The sequence below is a fragment of the Apteryx mantelli genome, chromosome 10 (genome assembly GCF_036417845.1).
Source record: "Apteryx mantelli isolate bAptMan1 chromosome 10, bAptMan1.hap1, whole genome shotgun sequence".
Lineage (NCBI taxonomy): Eukaryota > Metazoa > Chordata > Aves > Apterygiformes > Apterygidae > Apteryx > Apteryx mantelli.
In genome coordinates, this window is record NC_089987.1 from 18,877,401 (window position 1) to 18,897,221 (window position 19,821).

The window sequence follows — 19,821 nt, forward strand, 5'->3', positions numbered from 1 at the left end:
CATATAGTTGTCATTTTCTGTTAATGGCAATAACAGTCATGATTTTAAAAGCCAGTGGTCTTTATTGCTTTGTATTTGAAGGGATTTACTGCATTTTCTTCCACCCAGGAAGCTAGCGATAATGATAATGTATGGCAGAGTGCTTGTCCTTTTTGACAACCTCAGTAATTTAATCCTCCTTTCCTGCCACAATATTCAATAAGAGAAACATCTAGACCAATGGACTGGAGAAAATCCACAGCCTGGGGAATGTGTATGAGTACTCTGAAAGCCTTTTGTTGTTCTAATTTAAAATACAAACACCAGAAGCAGCTTTTAATTTTTGTACCATTAATAAGACCTACAGTGAAAAATAGTCTTGGATTGGAACAACAATATCAGATATAGAAACAGGGTTTTAGGAAATTCTATAAGAAGTTTTGGGGCATCTTGCATTAAAAAAGTAGCTTCTTTCTTACAGAATATAAACAGGCTATCAGTATCAGAAGAACTTAGACTACTGAGAGATTATAGAAATCCAGCATGTAAAAATTAATAAAAAAGTGTTAAAGAGATTATTTTAAAGTGAGAAAATTTAGCTGAAAAAAAATCCCTAGACAGAGCTAGAATGAAAGTAACCCTCCGAGAAATAAACACACACTTTAGCTCTTAGGAACATTTTCCATTTGTTTTCCAGGGCAGGAGAAGGAGCAAGAATGCCGTCTCTTTAAATTCCAGCATCTCTAATATTCACATGCCTCACTCCCCTCTAGTCATTCTATCACTCTCCATGTCCATTAAGGTTTCCCATACATTGATGGGCCCTTTGCCATGTATTTCCACACCCACTTCTGCTATCCAATTTAAACTTACTTGTATAAACAGAAATTACTAATTCCACCAAGGAATACAGGAGTACAAAAGAGAGATAAGGCTCAGAATCACTATTAGAAATGAGTTATTTTCAGGTAATAGCCATGATTGGTATCTGAATCATTCAATCAATGGAATCAGCAATTTAACACCTTTTTCCCCACAGAAAAGAAGGGATTGGTGTCTTTTCTTGGAATCCTTAGTCATCTACAATATTGTTACTTTCTTAGGTTAAAAGAAGTTGTTACTGCCATCTGCTATTCTTTCGGGCACGTGGATGACTTTCCACATGTGCTACTCTTCTGGCCGAGTGCTCCTGGGGCCACCACAGGAAGTGATGGGGAGGCAGCAGGGAGACAGATGGACAGCCAAAAAACTTCAAAGGAGCTGCCACATCAACAGATTCTTCCCTTCCCCATGAGCATCCCAAGAGGAATTTCCTAAAGTTTACTAATCCGATATCTAAAATGATTTTAAATGGAAGTCTATCTACAAACCTAAACAGTTCAAATCCATTTCACTCAAAGGAAGAATTCAGACTAGCAAGTCCAACATTCAGCAGAAGAACTCCATTCAAATCTGGGGGGGGAAAGGACTAACTATAGTGAAAAGAAACTTATAGTTTGAAACAGTGATGAACAGCATGCTTTCATGTCACCCCTTAGTACTGCTTGAACTTACAATTATAACGTTGTTCCAAGGTGCAGAACATCTCACATTTCTATCCAATTAGATGATTTCAAAATCATTCAACATTGATTTATGACAGTATGAATCTAAAATTGTAATCTTAAGTTTGTCCTAAAGTAGCCCTAAAACCTGAAGGACCTCAAAGCCCCTGAACCTTATTAAAAATCACTGCTATTCCAACCATAGGTGTTTGTGTTATGGCATGCTTTTTTCATAATTCACTTTCTAAAAAAAATAAATGACTATAGGTGATGAAGCAGAGGTTCATCACAATGACGAAGAAAGAATGCTTCACACAGTGTTGAACCATAATGAAGGAAAGGAATAAACTCAGAGAAGTATAGCAACGTATTCTTAACTAGGACGTGACATTATCGTTTGAGTTATATTGAGCAAACAATCTATCTTTTAGAGCATGGCTCTTCAGAAGTTTATTTTCTATAAAAAATATACCCCACCATCCTCCCGCCCTCTCCCCATTTTTGTCTACTTGTACATTAGGTTGTCCAAGTAGTCACCTGTCCACTGGGAGAGAGAGCTTTCTGATTAATATGAGTCTAATGAAAATTTCCAAAGATTTCATAAATCTTTTCTTCTGCTGCTGCTTGTTCTCTAGAATCATGGTAATGACAATCTTCAGACCTTCTGGTCAGTCTTATTTTCTAGTGACTTTCTTGCTATCTCAGCATTTTCACAGATAAATCTTCATACTTTATAAAATATGAATGTTCTTCATTAACAACATTTATCAACTAACCTTATCTTTGTTATTGAAATAATTGTGGCCTCGGCAAGAAAAATATTTATTTTACTGAAGTTAAAACAGTCAAATATCAATATATGTATTTACGTGTGAGGGAAACTGTGGGCTTTCTTTGCTTGGAGCAAACAAGCTTGGAGATTCCCTATGTTTTTCAGGCAGTGAAACAGCAACTACATTCACTTAAAATCATATACTGTGACATGACATGAAAAAAATAATTTCCAGCTTGAAATTTTACACTGATTCACCTGTGTTAAAAAGCTAAATTATGGATGTATTGCTTATGATCTGCAACACTCCCTAACATCACAATCAAAACAAACAAACCTCATCAAAAAACCTGAATCCTTCCTTTTTACCAAATTACAGAACAGAGTCATGGTGCGTGCACAGTTTGGGAAGCTCTCTTTTTTTTAGCGTGAATTTATGGGACTGTAGTGTTTCAGAGCTTTCTTGGATATTCTGATAACTTTTCCAGCACTAATGAGCACAGCAGCTCCTTTTCTCAGTCAGTATGGCCAGCAGTAGATAAAATACCTAATGTGAAGGGAAATCAGGAGTGATGCAGTGTAACCCTAGCGTGTACTACTTCCCACTCAAGTTTCTGTCCCAAGATCTAGGAAGAAAGAAAATTATCTTCAAACCATTCATAACCAGAGTCATTATCAAAATAAACAATTCAAGTCAAGTTACATTTTCTATCCACTTGTGAAAAGGGAAATTCAACAGATCTTGTATGTCCAGATCAATGGAGATCTAATATATTGTTTTTCAACAAGTTTGTACTGGAATTATTCTACTGGATCTTTACATATGAAATAACAAAGGCAAAGAATATGTAAGAGGTGTTGAAACATTAAAAATGTTGCTTTTTAAGAAAGAAGTGAATGGAGCTCCCTGCATCAGCTAAGACATGTTCAAAACAGTCATGCTGCTCAAGTTATAAATAATAAAAAAAAGTTTTATTTACCAGAATTAACAATTTTTTAGATTACCTATGGATTTACCATGATTTTTTTCCATGCAAAATCTAGAAGCCTATTAGTTTCCCTCTAAGCTCAAAGTACATTTCTTTCTCCCCATGCAAATCTCATTTTTATTAAAGAAAATATTCAATTAACCTCAAATATTCAACATACTCAAATCTAATTAGGCATGAATAAGAGATGCAGTAAAGCTATAGTAAACACAGACACAGATTTCATTACTATTAGCTTACTGGCTTTCTCACTGACATTATCAAACAGTAGACTCATTAGGATTTTTTCCCAATATGCAAAGCTAATCTTAAGTAGAAATCAGATGACCAATTATCAAAGTAAAACTCTGCAAATAACAGCCGCATTAGAAATATGCTGCAGAATATAATCCTAGACCAACTGAGACCAAAAAGCACTTTTTGATATTGATTCCTTAGGATATTTTAAACTTTAAGTTGTTCTACACTTGGACAGTAAATAGAAAAATCAAAGTTATGAAGCCAGGTTTTAACTAGCAGAAATAATATGATATAGTATATCAGCTCTGAGAGCATTACAAATGACAGTCTGTACTAATCTGATACTGTCTTACAGTATTGCAGCTTGAAATATGTTTAATTTTCATCATTGTCCTTAGAGGCAGAAATTTCATCCCATATTTATTACTGTCTCTTCTCTCCCACTTTTAGGTTTTTAATGTATCTGCCCTAACTTTGCTACCTTTTGCTAGTTCAGCTTTGCAGAGTCAGTACTTAAAAAATTAATATGATACTTGGATCATACCCAATATGCAGCAGAATCATAAGATTGTGTAAGAATTTATTGTTGTACTTTCTGAATGCTTCTTATACCTTAAACAAATTCTAGGCAAAGCAATGATAATTCAAGAAGCAAAAGAAATTGAAAAGTGTTAAACCTGCTTTTATTGGTTCATGGTGTTATTTCAATGAGGTTTTAAAAATTTGATTTCAATAATGTTTGCCTAACTAACACATCTGGAAAAAAAGTTTTTAGCACCTATCAAGATGAATATTTCTTAAGCTCTAAAACAAATTCTTATTTATGCAATGTCTCATTTAGTATGTGCTGCCAGAAATCCCACTTGTTTGAATGAAAGTAAGCCTCAGTGAACAACATCCCATTTGCAGTGGTATTAGTTATTTTTTCCTAACATCTTACAAAGATTACTGTCTTTCACAAAGTCATAGGAGTTAACTTAAAACATTGTGTCCTGTCCTCTACATTCTCTCTCAAACGAGACATCCCAGCATAGTCAAGATGTTTGATGTGATGTTTGCAAGGAATTTCAGACTTCAGTTAAGGGGCAATTCAATAGTTTATGAGTATTAGAAGGATGTAAATGAGTTAATGTAATAAATTCTTAGGCAAGTCTCCTTCTAAAATTAGAATTATAGACAGTAGCAATTTGGAGAGGTATGCAGTCAGATCCTCAACTTTTGAAAAGCCGCTTTTATAAACTGATCATCAAAAGAATGCTTAATTTGAGTGTCGCTAGCAGTTGTGTGCCACAAATATAGCAAACTGATTCACCTGTTCCAGGATACTCTCAGGTAAAAGTGCACTTAAAGTCCAAGACAACATGAAGCACTCAGATTGAGTCTTAAATGTAAGCAGACTTTAGCAGCAAAAGAAAAAGGTTAATAATTGAAATACTATGAAATAGCCAAGAAAATAATTAACAAGAGCATTATCTGTTGTTATTACAATAGCTCTGTGCATATTATCGGTGTAAATTATTTTACACTAATTGTAAAGTGTATTATGTACTGACATAAAGTACTTCCAAATGTTCATTTATTAGAGAAAAGCATATAGAACATGCAGGATTAAGTATTGTGAAGTAAATAGCAATGTACTACTAGTACTAATCATGACTGAATAATTTCCTGTTTCAAAAAGTTCTTATTAAGAGAACACTGTGAATTCCCAGAAGATGTTCAAGTCCAATTATATATTTTCTGTTTTTAACTGTGTTTTAGTTTTGCAGGGTTATATGGAATGTTTTTCCTTTGCTGTATCATCACGTACCAATAGAGATATCAGTGTCTTCTCTTGCCCTCAATATTATTTTTGAAAGAATATACGATTTTAGTTATATATAGTCTAATTATAAAAATTATAAGCTAACAGTATATTTAAATGTAATGTAATCTTATCATTTCACACAAAAGCCCATTTCAGCAACTTCTTTATACTTGATAGTTGCATTCCTAGCTACTTTCTTAAAAGGCACCAGTAATATTTCCAAAAATATTTGAGAAACAGGAAAATACAATTGGAACTCTTATAAATGTAACCATAATATAGAGGAAGTAGCCTTTAATATTTTTTCATAAACAGAACTTAAGAAAAAATCTGATCAGAAATGCATCATACTTACCATTGCTGTAGTTATAGTGAACCCACTGACCACCTGTTGGTTTGGGAAGCGACACTGGAGTCTCCTCTGCCACGAAATTGTATAATCTGCATTCTACAAACAGTTGCTGTATTGTGTCATCTGCTGCAATTCGTGAGTCAGTAAAACAAAGTGATATAATTTCAATCCGGATTTTTTCACCTGCCTATTTAAAAACAAACCACAAACACAATGAGAAAATTATTTTGTATTTCTTGAAGTGTTAAAACAAGCTAACGTTTAAATCACTGGGTATTTTGTATGGTTAAATCCTGATTGACTGATTTTGACACAGCCACAATAAGATTCTAAAGCTGTAGGGCTTGTAGTTAACAGTATCATTGCAACAGATACTGATTTATATATGATGTTGAAAATATTTTTGCAATAGTCATACAGTGCTGGAGAAGATTAGGTTTTATTTATGTACAAAAGATTTCTGAGTCACACATTTCAGTTGCCATTATTTTTAGCTCATAACGAAGTGATCTGTATCTTGATCCAGCAACTGCTTGAAATAGTCTCAGTAATATTAGGTATCAAAGTTTTCCAAATAAAAGAAAATTGTTAGACTCAGTTCCTACTGCAGACTCTACTGGTATTAGATTAGACAAAAAAACATCAAGTCTCAAAGTACTTAAGTATATAAAGTAACCCTGTACTTGTATAAAATTCAATTTCATATTCTGAACTTTTCTAGTTAAATCAAATGCACATTTAAAAGGTAAAATTAGCAACATGATAGCAAAAGTAATATCCCAATTGGCCTTCACTAGAGCCTTTTCTTATTATCTTTAATTAAAATAACATATTTCTACTGTTTATATGTAATTGTTTCATAACATGCAGCAATGTCTACACATTTTGCTTACAAATAAATTTTAGTAAATTTTATCTCATTTGGGGGACGTCAGACTTGACAGCGGAAGTCACGAATATTTTCCTGTGCAACCCTGATTCAAAGAAGGAAAAGCCACTGGAGTACATAGCTGAGCATTAAAAAAATAGATTCTTCAAAGAGCAAACAGAGCTCCTTACGGTTCATAAGTGTTTTCTTTTCTTTTGTAATTTGTGACTTTATTATATGGAAATATTTTGACAATTTCTGATTGTAAAATCAAATCACTTCAAGTAATAAATTATACAGAAAATATTTCAAAGATTAGCTTTCTAGATTCAGTGTAAGAACTGCAAATCAATATTCTAATTTATTATGGAATTTGCTTATGTTTTTCCAAGCTTATTATATAATTAATCAAACTGAAAAGCAGGTGTAGCCTATTGTAAAAATATCCTTCACATGGAACAATTTCCATTGCTGTCAAGCCCTTTCAATATTTGATGAAGTAATTTTACACCCTCCTTTCAAAAGACATTTCCTTTTATTATGTACCCTAAGACACTTTAACTAAAAACCCAAATCTGAATATTTCAATAAGGTTGTTTTATTATTCAGTAGATTCATGGAAATTTTACCAGGATGACAGAGAAAATTCCACACCATTCTGTCTCCACTAATACAGGTACATGGCTTCAGCTGGCAATATTACTAGGATTAGCATAGTATGATGAAATATTTAAAGGAATTTTTTTTCCTAAAATCTAATAAATCAAATGACTGCCAAATGTCATTAAAGTGATGGTCTTTGACTTGAATATGCTTTTCATATTCAAATTTGAAAAGAAAGAGATGAAAGCCTGGAAAGGTTACTCAGTTTCAACTAATAACCTCAAGCACTCTACATTCACATGCATAAAAAATGAAATTGGCTCTATTGTCTAATTTTACTTCAGAAACAACTCTTTTCTTTTTGCACTGAACAGATGTATTAGCATCTGTATTTAAAGTGATATGCTGAGTGGTTTTGTTTCCCCCAAAGTATTTAGCAGTTCTGTCAAAATAGTTTGTACACAGACAGTAGTTTATGAATCAAGTCCAGATACAATATCCTGTATTATAAAGTATTTCTTTTACATAACTTAAAATTTGTTTGACATATTTAACACTTGTAATTGCATCCTGTAGGAAAAGAATATTATAGTTTTTCCAACGAAAGTGGAGTAGATTCAGCTATTGATGTTATTCTGCTTTCTAATTTACAAGAAAACAAATAACTGAGTCATACAGTTACAAAATTGTAAGAAGAAATAAATTACTTTAGAGCTAAACATTCAAGAATATTTAAAGGCCTGGTTTTATTAATATTAAACATGAATACAGCATATACAAAGTAGAACACAAACTGATTTTAAAAAAGACTATATTTGCAAATAAAAATACACAACTGCTTAAGAATAGCATAGCTAGCATGTCATATTTCACTACTAATATAAAAACCTCATATTATGGAGCCATGCGGAAAATATATGTAGCATCCAATATATGATAGGAATTAAATTTTAAACAACCATTTATACTTCTATGATGCAGAGTGAAATATTTTATTTATATTTTTTCTTCTCCTAAGTTTTTTTAGCCTTTTCCTTATTTATTAGATACTATTCAAGTGAAAAATGGATAGTTTATCATGATCAATTACTTCCCACAGGTCATTTTATTTTGATGCGAGTTAAATTATTCTTTCAAAACAAAATATTAAGAAATTATTTGATTCACTATATAGCTTGTTACATTAGTGGTAGAACAACATAAGCTACCATGTCTACATTGTGCACAAAAAGGGAAACTTATTAAAATGCTAATTTCATATTACTGGATTTTAACTTCCATTAGTCATCTAATGTTGCATTTAATTTATATATGAGTATTTTGATAATACTTAGATATTGCTAATCTGTACAATAACCTGCCATGATCGGTTACCTTTATCAGCTAAGCAATAAGTCACATTTTGCTGAAGTTTCCTCGAATACAGTGATTGGATGTACATAATGGAACAAAGGATACTGAAAACTTTTAAATGAGCATCCCTGAGAAATGGGTTCAGTGCTTTTATTTTGAAGGAAGATAACAAAACATGGTACAGATTCTTTGTCTATGGCAATATTCATACTTTCTGTATCATTTAATATAGATTCTTCCTAATAGTAGCCAAAGATTTGGAAGAATCACTGAACTTCTTCAACAATTTTAGGATTAGGTTAAGTACTAATGCACTGGACATTACATCAGAATTTAAAGTCACTTAACGTAACTTTTCTCATCTTTCTGATGTTTGCAACAATAAGCTGTCTTAGTCTAGTTCAATGGAAAATCTTGATTGCCATCTTCAGGAAGCTGTATGTTCCATATTTCCATTTCCTTTTTGGTCAGAATAAAATACTAGAGATTTTGATGTGAATAATAAAATTCCAACTCTAATGGCCCATCATAGTACCCCACAGAATTAAGTTTTACACAAAACAAGTTTGTGCTTTCTGCACAAGACAATAGCAATGAAAATGTCTCACTTACAGCAGCAATATAAACAATGTTCAGTGTTATTACATCTACAGTCTTATTAGCTAACATATTGCCCTTGAAAACTGAAAATAAAGGAACTTTCTGCACCTTAAGATCAACTTGAAACTTTAACAATGCTCGAAAATATTTATGCTTTACTCTAAGATTTTTATGCATTTTTTTCCCACAGTCACTTGTCCACTTACTCACTTATTCCCTATTATACCAGGGCAAATCAGATAAACTATAAGCTATTGTCAAATAATCACAAGCAATCCTCTCTTTGAAGTACTATCAATATTACTTGATTGACAAATATAATTATTGAATGACAATCATCCTCTTCCTCTGTCATTAGAAAAGCGTTGAATTCCTGTGATCATCCTATTAACAACATTAGAACAGAGTTGCAAAGAAATGCTATCACAGGAAGGTCTATCTCATTTAACTGCCTAGAGAGATAAACATCCCTTGTTAGGTAATTATGATTAGCAGGTCACCATCTTATGTCATACACATAAAAATTGAATTCCTCTATGTCCTCAACTACACGTGGTGACTTTTCATGTCAGGAACAGCATCTTACTAATATTTTCCCTGTTACTGGTGTAGATGTGAGGAAAGAAAGAGGGTTATGGCAGCGCTCTCTGTCCCTTCTCCAAATTGGATGAGGCTTACGAAAGGGCATCCACGTTGCGCTTGCTCTAAAAACTGGAGCAAAGCGTTCTCTCCTTGTTGAGCAGCTCTTTTAGAGTTAGATTTACTATGAGGGAGGTTAAGGGATAATTTCCTGCAGGATCACTATTCTTTCTCACGTGCTAGGAGATTGCAATGCCGCAAGAGTAGCGCCCTTAATAAGGTTCAATGCAATCCCTTCAGCTCTCCCTATAACTACCATATCAACATCACTTACTGGATCTGCACTTAAGAACTGTACCCAACAGCTATAATTTACCCCATAATTGTCTCACTACTTAACATCATTTTTGAAACATATACATTAGGGACTCACTAAACCATTACCCACTGGGGACAATATTTTAGTATGTCCCTGGTTGCCATCATTTTAACTAGTGCACCAAGTCTGAATTCATCATTTTCAGAGCTTGAATTCATCTTTAGTATCTTCAAAGGCATGAATTACTACAGTTTGAGCAAATGATTCTAGGATTTTCTACTGGGTAGAAGATCTTGCCTCTTCTATGCAAATTCATAACATACCAATCAACGCATTAAGTGTTTCAAAAACCGACCATTTCTAATTCAGTATTATACACCAAATATTAAAAAAATACTAAGTTATTGTGGGATCTGAAGCTCTCCCACCACATGATCATGACAACTGTAAGTCAGAACATAAAGTCACATTTGCACTTTGCTCATAATACAACTCTTGCTCAATTGAACAAGATACCTTTGAATTTCTTCCCTTCACATGGCTTGCCTCCCCCACCCTTTCTTAAGAATAGACATAAAACTGCTCAATGTTCTTCCCAAAGTTGATTTTTTTTTTTTTGAAAAGATTCTTCTTGCAATTTGCCTGGGACACTGGCTCAACTAACAGCTTTTAAAGATGTATTTTTTCTAGAGATGCATAAATATAAAAAAAGTAAAAAAATCTGGAGCTGTTTGATTGGTAAGATACAAACTTTTCTGATTTTTATTTTCTCTCCAAGAAGGGGAGAAGCAGTAAATAACTCACGGCTACAGTCCTGTATCAACCTATACTCCTCTCTACTGCAGACTCCCTCAAAGAAGAGACTTCCTTGAATCTTTTAGTGTTTAAGCACTCACCACAGTTTATATCACCAGATCAAATGAAAATCAAATAATGACTATCAAACCTTACAGCCGGTTAGCCGCATCAGTACCAACTGGTCAACTAGTTAATTATTTCAAATAATTTCTAAACTTAAAATTACACCTAACTTTAAAAGCAAGTATGATCCTTCGGTAAATAAACATAAAGGACAGAAAATTTCTCAGTAAAAAGAGCTCTTACTTTGTACCTTTTGGATCTATCAATACTTGCCAGCAATTAAGCTACAGAAATAAGATGAAATAGAAAGTAGCAGCTTTGTGTAAAAAATACACTACACAAAGACAAACATGACGGGATTTCTGTTTATGTATTATGGATGCATGTATTTTTCTATATGTAGATCATAGACTTCTAGCTGGATTTAAAAAATAAATTAAATTTTTTAAATCTGTATTTGAAAGTTAATCTATTTAGAAAAAAATCTTGGTATTGGAAGAAAGCAGAAGTATCAGTACAACATCTTCATTTGTTAAAAGTGCAGCTTTAGTGACAAATATATCAAGTTGCACATTTTTAATACAGCTGTTTTTATTATTTAGAGCCTTAAGATTTGATACAGTTTTCCCCCATCATATTATTCTGTGGGGACAATATAGATGCACAAGAATGAACGGGATTCTATTCTCTCTCTCACATCCACCATAGTGTGAACAAAATTCTGCTTGGTGAGATATACCACAGCTAGCCTAAACTCAAATTTAGTTTCAGATCATCTGCTACACTTTTTAGGCCTACAATTAGAAAAGCCTTCTTTTCTACTTGTAAAATGACCATAACTTAGCTCCATGTCAAAGAACTCTGATAAATATAGCTTTAGAGTTTTGTTATTTTTACAGTTCTTTCTCTGTTGAAGGACTTCATGCATTTGCCCACCCACAGCATATTTTGGCAGATGCACAGAATTACAAATGGTCTCCCAAGCAGGCAACTTCAGCAGCATTCACATTCATAAATATACAAAATCTTATCAGCTAGGTTAAAAACAGCTTCTGTTGAAAATTTTTTGTAGGCTTACTCAGCCTCAAATCCTTCTACATAATTGAATATTCTGATTTTATTTGTCACCTAATAGATAATGGGTTACCTAACAACAGCTGATATTCTGTGCTTTTGGATCATTTCAAAAGCTGGACTTTGGGAGTTTTTTTGGTATTATCTCTCCCTTTCCATCAAGAGCTATGACTTGTAATACATGCTTGTAATTATTACCTATTATACAAGCATCACTATAAAATTCTTGTCAAGAACTGTAACCACCATCATCTCCTTTTCTAACCTGTCTTACAAAGGTTGACTCCATCCATAGTAAAATTCTTATTGTGAAAATTGTCCTATCATGTTTCTATTGCACTCAGCTATCTTTAATTTCTATTTCATCAGAAAAAGTACTTGTTCCTCTTTTTCATCTTTTGCATTGTTTAGATTTTATGTAATCCCTTCGGTATAATAAAAGTGGTTTCAAGCATTGCAGGCACAATTCTACACCCATTTTGATTCTTAACTACATCTGCAAATTGATAGTAAGGCATTGAAAAGAGCACAAATAATTTTATTAGCATTTAATTTTGGAAATAGGATAGCATCAGCAATGTTAGAAAGGCACTTGAAATAAAAACAAAGAAATTAAGACTCCCAAGCACAGTGCTTGAAGGACAGACCAGAACTGAAGAGATAAACACATACTTCAAAGTATATTTGACAAGCGCTAGAAGTTTAAAATTCATCATTTCAGTATATTATCTATTTAAATGAGGTCCATCTCAAGCTTTATCAGAATAAATCACTAGGAAGAATGGAAAAAAAAAAAAAAAAAAAGCAACTCAGGTTTTGCCTGGGGTCTTCAAACTTCCTTTATCTCTTTCACTTTAGCTTTTGTATCACATTGACCTTAGTAGCCAATAACCTTCTTAAAGACAGACAATGGCAAATGCTTAATTTTTTTCTTAGACTAATCAGTATTCTTTGAAAATACTGACTAAAAAACTTTAACAAGTTACCTGTACCTCATTCTGGTGATTTCTGTTTGAAGAATTTTATTTAGTGCTTCACTGAATATGCTGGTGCAGCACTTGTACTTCCCCGACTGCTAACAGAATAAGGGCTTAAATGAGAGTGAAGCAGCTAAGGTTAGATCTGGACAAGACGATGTCAATACTAATAACTAGTATTCCTGACAAAGTAGAATCAAGCCCACTCAATAACACGGGGCCAGCCTACACGACAACACAGCGTAATCTAAAAAAAGAGTTATTTGAATTTAGATCTCTAAATTCAGATTAGATAGCCACACAACAAGCCACTTTAAGAAAACTTCTGAGTACTCAGGAGTCTCCCTAAAGTACACTGAAGGTATTCAAGTCCTGTAGAAAGTAAACTGAAAGAGGAAACAAGGCAGCCAGAGTTTAAAATTACAATACAATGCCCAAATTCTTTTGATGAATACAGATAATATTTCATAGGAGGAATATCAACTAATTGTGCAAAAAAGGCATAATAAAAGTAAATGTATTTATTACTTTGCTATACATAAAACTTTATGCTTTACATCTTCCCAACTTTCCACAAAGATGTTTCATTGAAAAGCAGAATTACAAGCAATTGGCATTGCTTAATGGTATTTAAGAGAGTTTAATGTCAAAATTAATTAGATTGTGAGATCTTAATTTACTTGAACTGGTAATGACAGTTTTCAATAAACTGCTATTAGTGCAAGAAAATGCACTCACAGTATCTGTAATGAAGAAGAGAGATGTAAACACACCTAAAGAAAAATGGGACTACCACTAAATAAATTGCTTTTGCCAGTAATTGCCTTATGGGCACATTCTAAGACAACTTGCAAGCTGACAGCAGTAAATTTTATAGTGATAATTGAATGCTGCATTATCTTCTATAAGGATAAAGTGTAGGCATGGGGGTGAAAGGGAGGAGGGATAGAAGAGAAAAGACAATTTTTTTCTTTTTTTATATAAAGACCATGCCAAAGGAAATGCAAATTCCCAGTTTTGATGTCTATTTTGAGGACCTGAAACAAGGCTTTTAATCAATGTATTATACATCAAATTGATAATGTTAACTTCTGATTATTCAAATGTATGAAATATTCATAGAGAACTGTCCAAACTTTTACATTTCTCAGACTTCTTTTCTCTATTAATTATCATGCCTGGAAGCTTTTTAGTAAAAGCAGCAGCCATCAGCCTGACTGAACCTGACAAGCTAGCAAGGCCCAATTACACTGGCACTCTGTGGCACTTTGATGTACTGGAAACGAAAAGAGATAGGGGCAAATTGTATAGCACATTATGTTAATGACTTGATTTAATCCAGCCACTAAACTTTATGTAGCCTGTTAAAAAAGATGCTAACACTAATTACGCCACTTTGGAAAGGAAAGAAGGGGACAAGCATTTCATACCGACAAAGTGAAGCTCATAAATGTTGTAAATGAAATGAAACAAAATGAAGTAATCTATGATTAATTATACATCATAGACAAGAAGAAAAGAGAAAGAAGCAAGTGGTATAGCTAAGCACTGGAAAATCTGTTAGATTCCTTTTATGATCAACATATCTAAGAAATAACCATGAACTGTCTAATTTGCAACATGCGAAAAAGAAACAGTATGATCTTAAATGGCTTAAACAGTTTGGCATACAGCTCAGATTTATAGGATAATTAGCATAACAATCTCTAAAAATCACAAGTCGTATTTACAGTGTTTGATTACTTGCAGGATATTCATCTCAAAAGATAAAAGACACTGATATTTAATCTTTAAAAAAAACCCAACAAATTCAATCTCAATTTTCACAAGCTGTATTCTTTAAATTACCATAGTTTTCAAATACAACAATGCCTTATTTTAAAACCAAATTTTTATCTAATTTCTTGCCTTAATAGTTCATAACTTTTGTTGTCTTGTGTTTTGTTATCTACCTTTCTTGAACACACGCTTTATTACTGGATGAAGGGATCAATGGAGAGAAGTAGAAGTTAATGAACCATAAATGAATCTACACTCAAAACTCTTTCAGAAGTCATCTGAAATAATTTTGGTCTAATTAAATACAGGATAACTAGAAATGTATTCATCAACTGTATTGCTGTTTGGCTTAATGGTGATGAGTATTAGTCATTTTAGTTCACAAAGTTACAGGTGAAATTTTTTAAACATTTTTATATAAAACAACGCAATTTCATCTTTCAAAATACCTTCTGTATCTCTCTTCAGCCTATATGAGTGATAATATTTCTAAATTCCTGCTAGAGCTTATAAAAAAGGAGCAGTATTTCTCACATAAAATATTGCTTATTATTGCTAGTTACTTTATAAGATGCCACACAGACTTTACTTTGCATAAAGAATACAAGAATCAAACTCCTCTAGGTTATTACATATCAGAACATTAAAAAAGTTAAGGCCAGTAGGATATAACCATATGATATTACTGGTCCTTTCAAAGGAAACTAAGAAAGACCCAAGAAGTATTAACCATTAGACATATCATAATCACTTTTTTTAAGTGCTAGTTTTTTCTTTTTGAAAACTGTTTGGTCAGCTTCGGGTCTAAAAGCACAAAATATATACTTAGAGAGCCATGCTATTGAGAAAATGTTCAAAGTAAATATTCCAAATTTGGGTTATTTTATGTTATTCTGTATATGTAACTTTATGGCCATTGATTGCTGGTTTTAAGCACAAATCCAACAGAATATCATTTCTGTACATGTCCACAAATAATAATGCACAGAAATGAACACTGAAGTGACTGGATACTGCACAAGCACAGACTTTCTTGAAAACTGATCTTCAGTTCTAAAATTATTGGGAAGTCAAGAACAAAAAAAAATCCATTTGGTTGAACTGGAAAATGCATCTAATTTTGCATGATATTAATAGCTTCAAGCTATGCAATTGCCATTTCAACAACATTCAATCAAGTCAACATACAACATTCAATCAAGTCAACATACTGCGATGCAACACAGCTGGTAGTGAAGCATTGTAGACTTACTACAGGCCTTGAAAAGTGGAATTATTCTCCTCTTCCTCAGAAAGCACTGGAAGAAGGAAGAGTGCACATTTTCTAACAACAAAGGCAACAGATAGGACTGAACAACAAGACTAAGTTCTTTACAGTCACATTTACATAGTTATATTCTTTGGTTAGGGAGATTTTGTCCAGGGTTAAAATTTGAACCCAGACTGAAATTAACTATAAATCTCTGCTCCTAAGTTTTTTTCTTTTTTTTGTGGTATAACAAATACATCATAGAAAAATAGTAATAATTATTATATATCCTAATTTTCTACAGTTGGCTTTTGGTTGGCTCAACACAGGGAAGACCAATACCTGACACTTACTAGAGGGAAACGAACTAAGGGTTTGCCAGCAGCAAAAATCCCAGATGACAACAAAGAAAAAGATGACAACAAACAAAATTACTGTTAAAGGAAAAAAAGTGTGCTGAAGCACCTTCTTCAAATAACACAAGGCTTTCATGACTTTTCGGGTCTTTTTTAATTAAAGGCTGTTGTGAGTTATATAACATATACATTCCCATAGTATGAATCATTCCTCAAAAATCAGACTTTATTTTTTTTAATTTTTATAAAGAAAGAAGGAAAGATTAAAAAAGTGAAAATATGTATCAGTAAGCACCAGCTGGCTATCTGATTCATCACAAACTTAAAGAAGAAAGACGAGAAATCATAGCAAGTAAAAGCACTGAAAATAACACAGAAATAACGTACACCATTGTGAGTATCAGTAGATATCAGAAAAAGAGTCAACACATACATTGGAAGGGGACTGAAATGAGGTCCAATTTGCCAAACAAACAAACAAACAAACAACCCACAATTTTTTAATCCTAAAAGTGAAGACACTTTCTATTATCCAAGCATATTTTTTCATGTCCATTGCAACGTCTGAGGTAACTTATTTTGAAAAAAAGTTTTTTAGTTATTGGCTTCTACATTTTATCTAGCCAGGATGTAAATTTTCTTTTACATATTCAACCTAAACCCTATTTAGATATAAAGTTTATAACTTGATACAGACAAAGAGATGCAGCAGAAACAATGAAGGAGTCTACAAGATACATTTATAATCCAGTGATGGATTTTTAGCTCACAAAAATCCAAATAAAGATTGGCTTGGGATAGTTTACATGTACGTTGAAGAGTATTTTAAATAAGAATAGGAATTTGGTTCAGCTAGGAGGAGGGAAATAACTGATATGATTACGGGTGACGGGGGGAGGGGTAGAAGCAAACGAATCCTCAGGTGGCCCAGTGTCCTGAAAAAATAGGCCTGCGCTGATGTGAGCTTGGTGGTCCAAAGCTTCATGGGGGAAAGATTTCTTTATTTGGGCCCACCCAAAAATAATATTTAGGTTCAGGAGATGGCAACATATGAGAAACATCCTCTTTTAGGTACTGCATGATTCTTGCCTGTTTTTTTTTTTTTTTTAATTATTATTAAAAATCACTTTTAAACTTAGCCAAACAGGCTCCGTTTCCCTATTGGGAACTTCTTCTGGGAACTCATGAAGCTGTCATGTAATAAAAATTAATCTTAAAAAGAGACACTAGAGAAATATAAACCTTTAAGGACAGACAGTATGTGGGTAGGTATCATGTAAATAAATACATAAATCTCTAGCACTACTCCATCAGAGCACTTTATTTGAATCAAAAGAATAATTAAAATGAGCCTTTAAACAGAGACCAGGATCTATGTAAAAAGTGATGTGATGGTTTGAAATCCAAGCAATCCAATCGTTTTTATTTATGACAGTAATCCTTAAAGCTCTTGGTATACTCTAAAGATTTCCTATGTTAGATTCAAATGATACTTTCACATAAAATTTGAAGAGTCATCATCAGGTAGTCATATGTGTAACTATCTGACATGAAAGCTCAGTTTTTGAGATTCACTGAAAAAACTGGGTTCAGTTTGCATGTAAGATACCATGAATTATAAGCACAATATGGCCATTAGGTTAACCATTCCACTGTCTGTGCACAAGTGTCTGTTTGAACTGGAAACAGGCAAACATACATTAGTCAAAGACTCCTTAAAATCCGACCTTAGAAATATCGAAACTTATAGGATGTTAGGCTTAAAATATTTTTCTTAGATTTACCAAACATTTAATTTCCAAAAATACTCTGACTGACCTGTTTAATATTCTTGGATACTGGACTTGGAACAATACAATCATCGCTGTCAGTTATTATTGATTCAACGGCATCATTTGCCTGTCTATCATCTTGATCTGCTAAAACATGAACATTTGTTGAGAAACCTGATAGCAATATATTAGCTTTTCTAACAAACATAAAACAACAGTGCCAGGTAGATCTTCCTTTCCTTGCAGATGATAACATTGGCAAATCAATGACCTTTAAAGTGTTCTAAAGAGTCTTTTTTCTTGGTTTCCTAAAAATCCTAATGTTTCCCAGAGGAAAGGTGATGAGTGCAATGATACAAGTCTCTCAGATGAACTGCAGTACAGACAATGATCAGCTTTATATAAGAGTATGGACTGAATTTGTGGATTTCTTCTAGTTAGGTTTAACATCATGCACATATAAAGAAGAGAGTATTCTTTTCTTTTTTTAAATAAATTGGTCTTCATGCAGATGGACTATTTTCTAAAGCATTCAGGTCTCTCTTTTCTGGAATAAAATTACTTACAAACACAACAGGGAGTCATGTTTTTCAAGTTTTACTAACAAAGAATTTTTGTGCAGAGTCTGCAAACAAGTGAATGTAAAATGCTAGCATCCTATTTGTGCCCCCCCCCTTTTTTTTTAATAGTATCAAGGATTCAGTTTATTTCCATGATGCAAAGTTTAAACTCAGAGGTAGAACAGGATGACCTGGCTTTTATAACCTTTAGGTAAATCTGTTTCTAACAACTTTATGTCACATACGTGATATGACATACTACCCTCTCACTGTCTGAAAGGATCTCTGATGTCAGCATTGGCTGTTATCTGCAGACAAAAGGAGAATACTCATTAAAATAGTCTTTGTAACAGCATAGTTCTAAGGAAGAATATAAAGACATTTAAAATAGAAGCCAGGTTTCCTTTAATATTTAATGAATCTAGGTCAGATACCAGATTTTTGCATTCAATTACCATGCAGTTTCCATTTGGGCTGAAAATAACACCTACATACCCACCACCTAGCTTCAGCTATAAAGTACACCAGAATATCATTTCTGTCATGAAGCTTCTCATAATGAGGCAGCTCCCACTGCTAGGAAGAAATGCTTAAAAAATGGAAAGAGACATAGATTTATTAAGGAAATAGTTATTTATTCTTAAAAATGCATTCTACCTTCTGGTTCCAATTCTTCAGTTATTTCTGTTTCATCTCCAGAGGTACCTGAGCTTTGGTCAGCCAGCTGTCCCTCAGACAGATGGGAGAGGTCATCTTTTTCCTGTTGACTTTCTTCAGCAATCTCCTTCACCTTATCACCTGCCGGGCTTTCTTGTTTAACCTCACATACCACATGCAATACAAAAACAGATAAACTTATAGCCTTTACAACACTCCTTTAATAGTAGAATTATGGCTCATGTTCATTATATCTAGTCTTTTAAACAGTTATGCTGTTGATGCAGTGTAGGAGGCAATGAGAAGCTGATCAGTTTTCAACTGCCATAACAAATAATAGACATAGTAAAAAGACAAATATCTAATGATGTACATTTGCTAAAACATAATTTTTATAATCATTTGGTACCTGTCAGCATATACACAGGCTCTTAGATTTCCAAACATACATTTGCATTTCAGCTCTTACAGTTCTAAAATACTCATTTTCCAAAAAATCTTACTCAGTTGGCAATTTTATAACTTAGCTTA

General features: G+C 33.1%; 1 protein-coding gene across 1 annotated transcript in view; it reads right to left on the reverse strand.

The window, feature by feature from the left end:
- RPGRIP1L (RPGRIP1 like) overlaps positions 1 to 19,821 on the reverse strand; it is an 86,406-nt gene that overhangs the window by 11,780 nt on the left and 54,805 nt on the right. The window contains exons 21-23 of the mRNA XM_013941062.1: positions 19,291 to 19,453; positions 18,120 to 18,220; positions 5,687 to 5,870 (exon numbers count right to left, since the gene is read on the reverse strand). Coding sequence (XP_013796516.1) covers positions 5,687 to 5,870; positions 18,120 to 18,220; positions 19,291 to 19,453 — 448 coding nt within the window. The remainder of the gene's footprint in view (positions 1 to 5,686; positions 5,871 to 18,119; positions 18,221 to 19,290; positions 19,454 to 19,821) is intronic.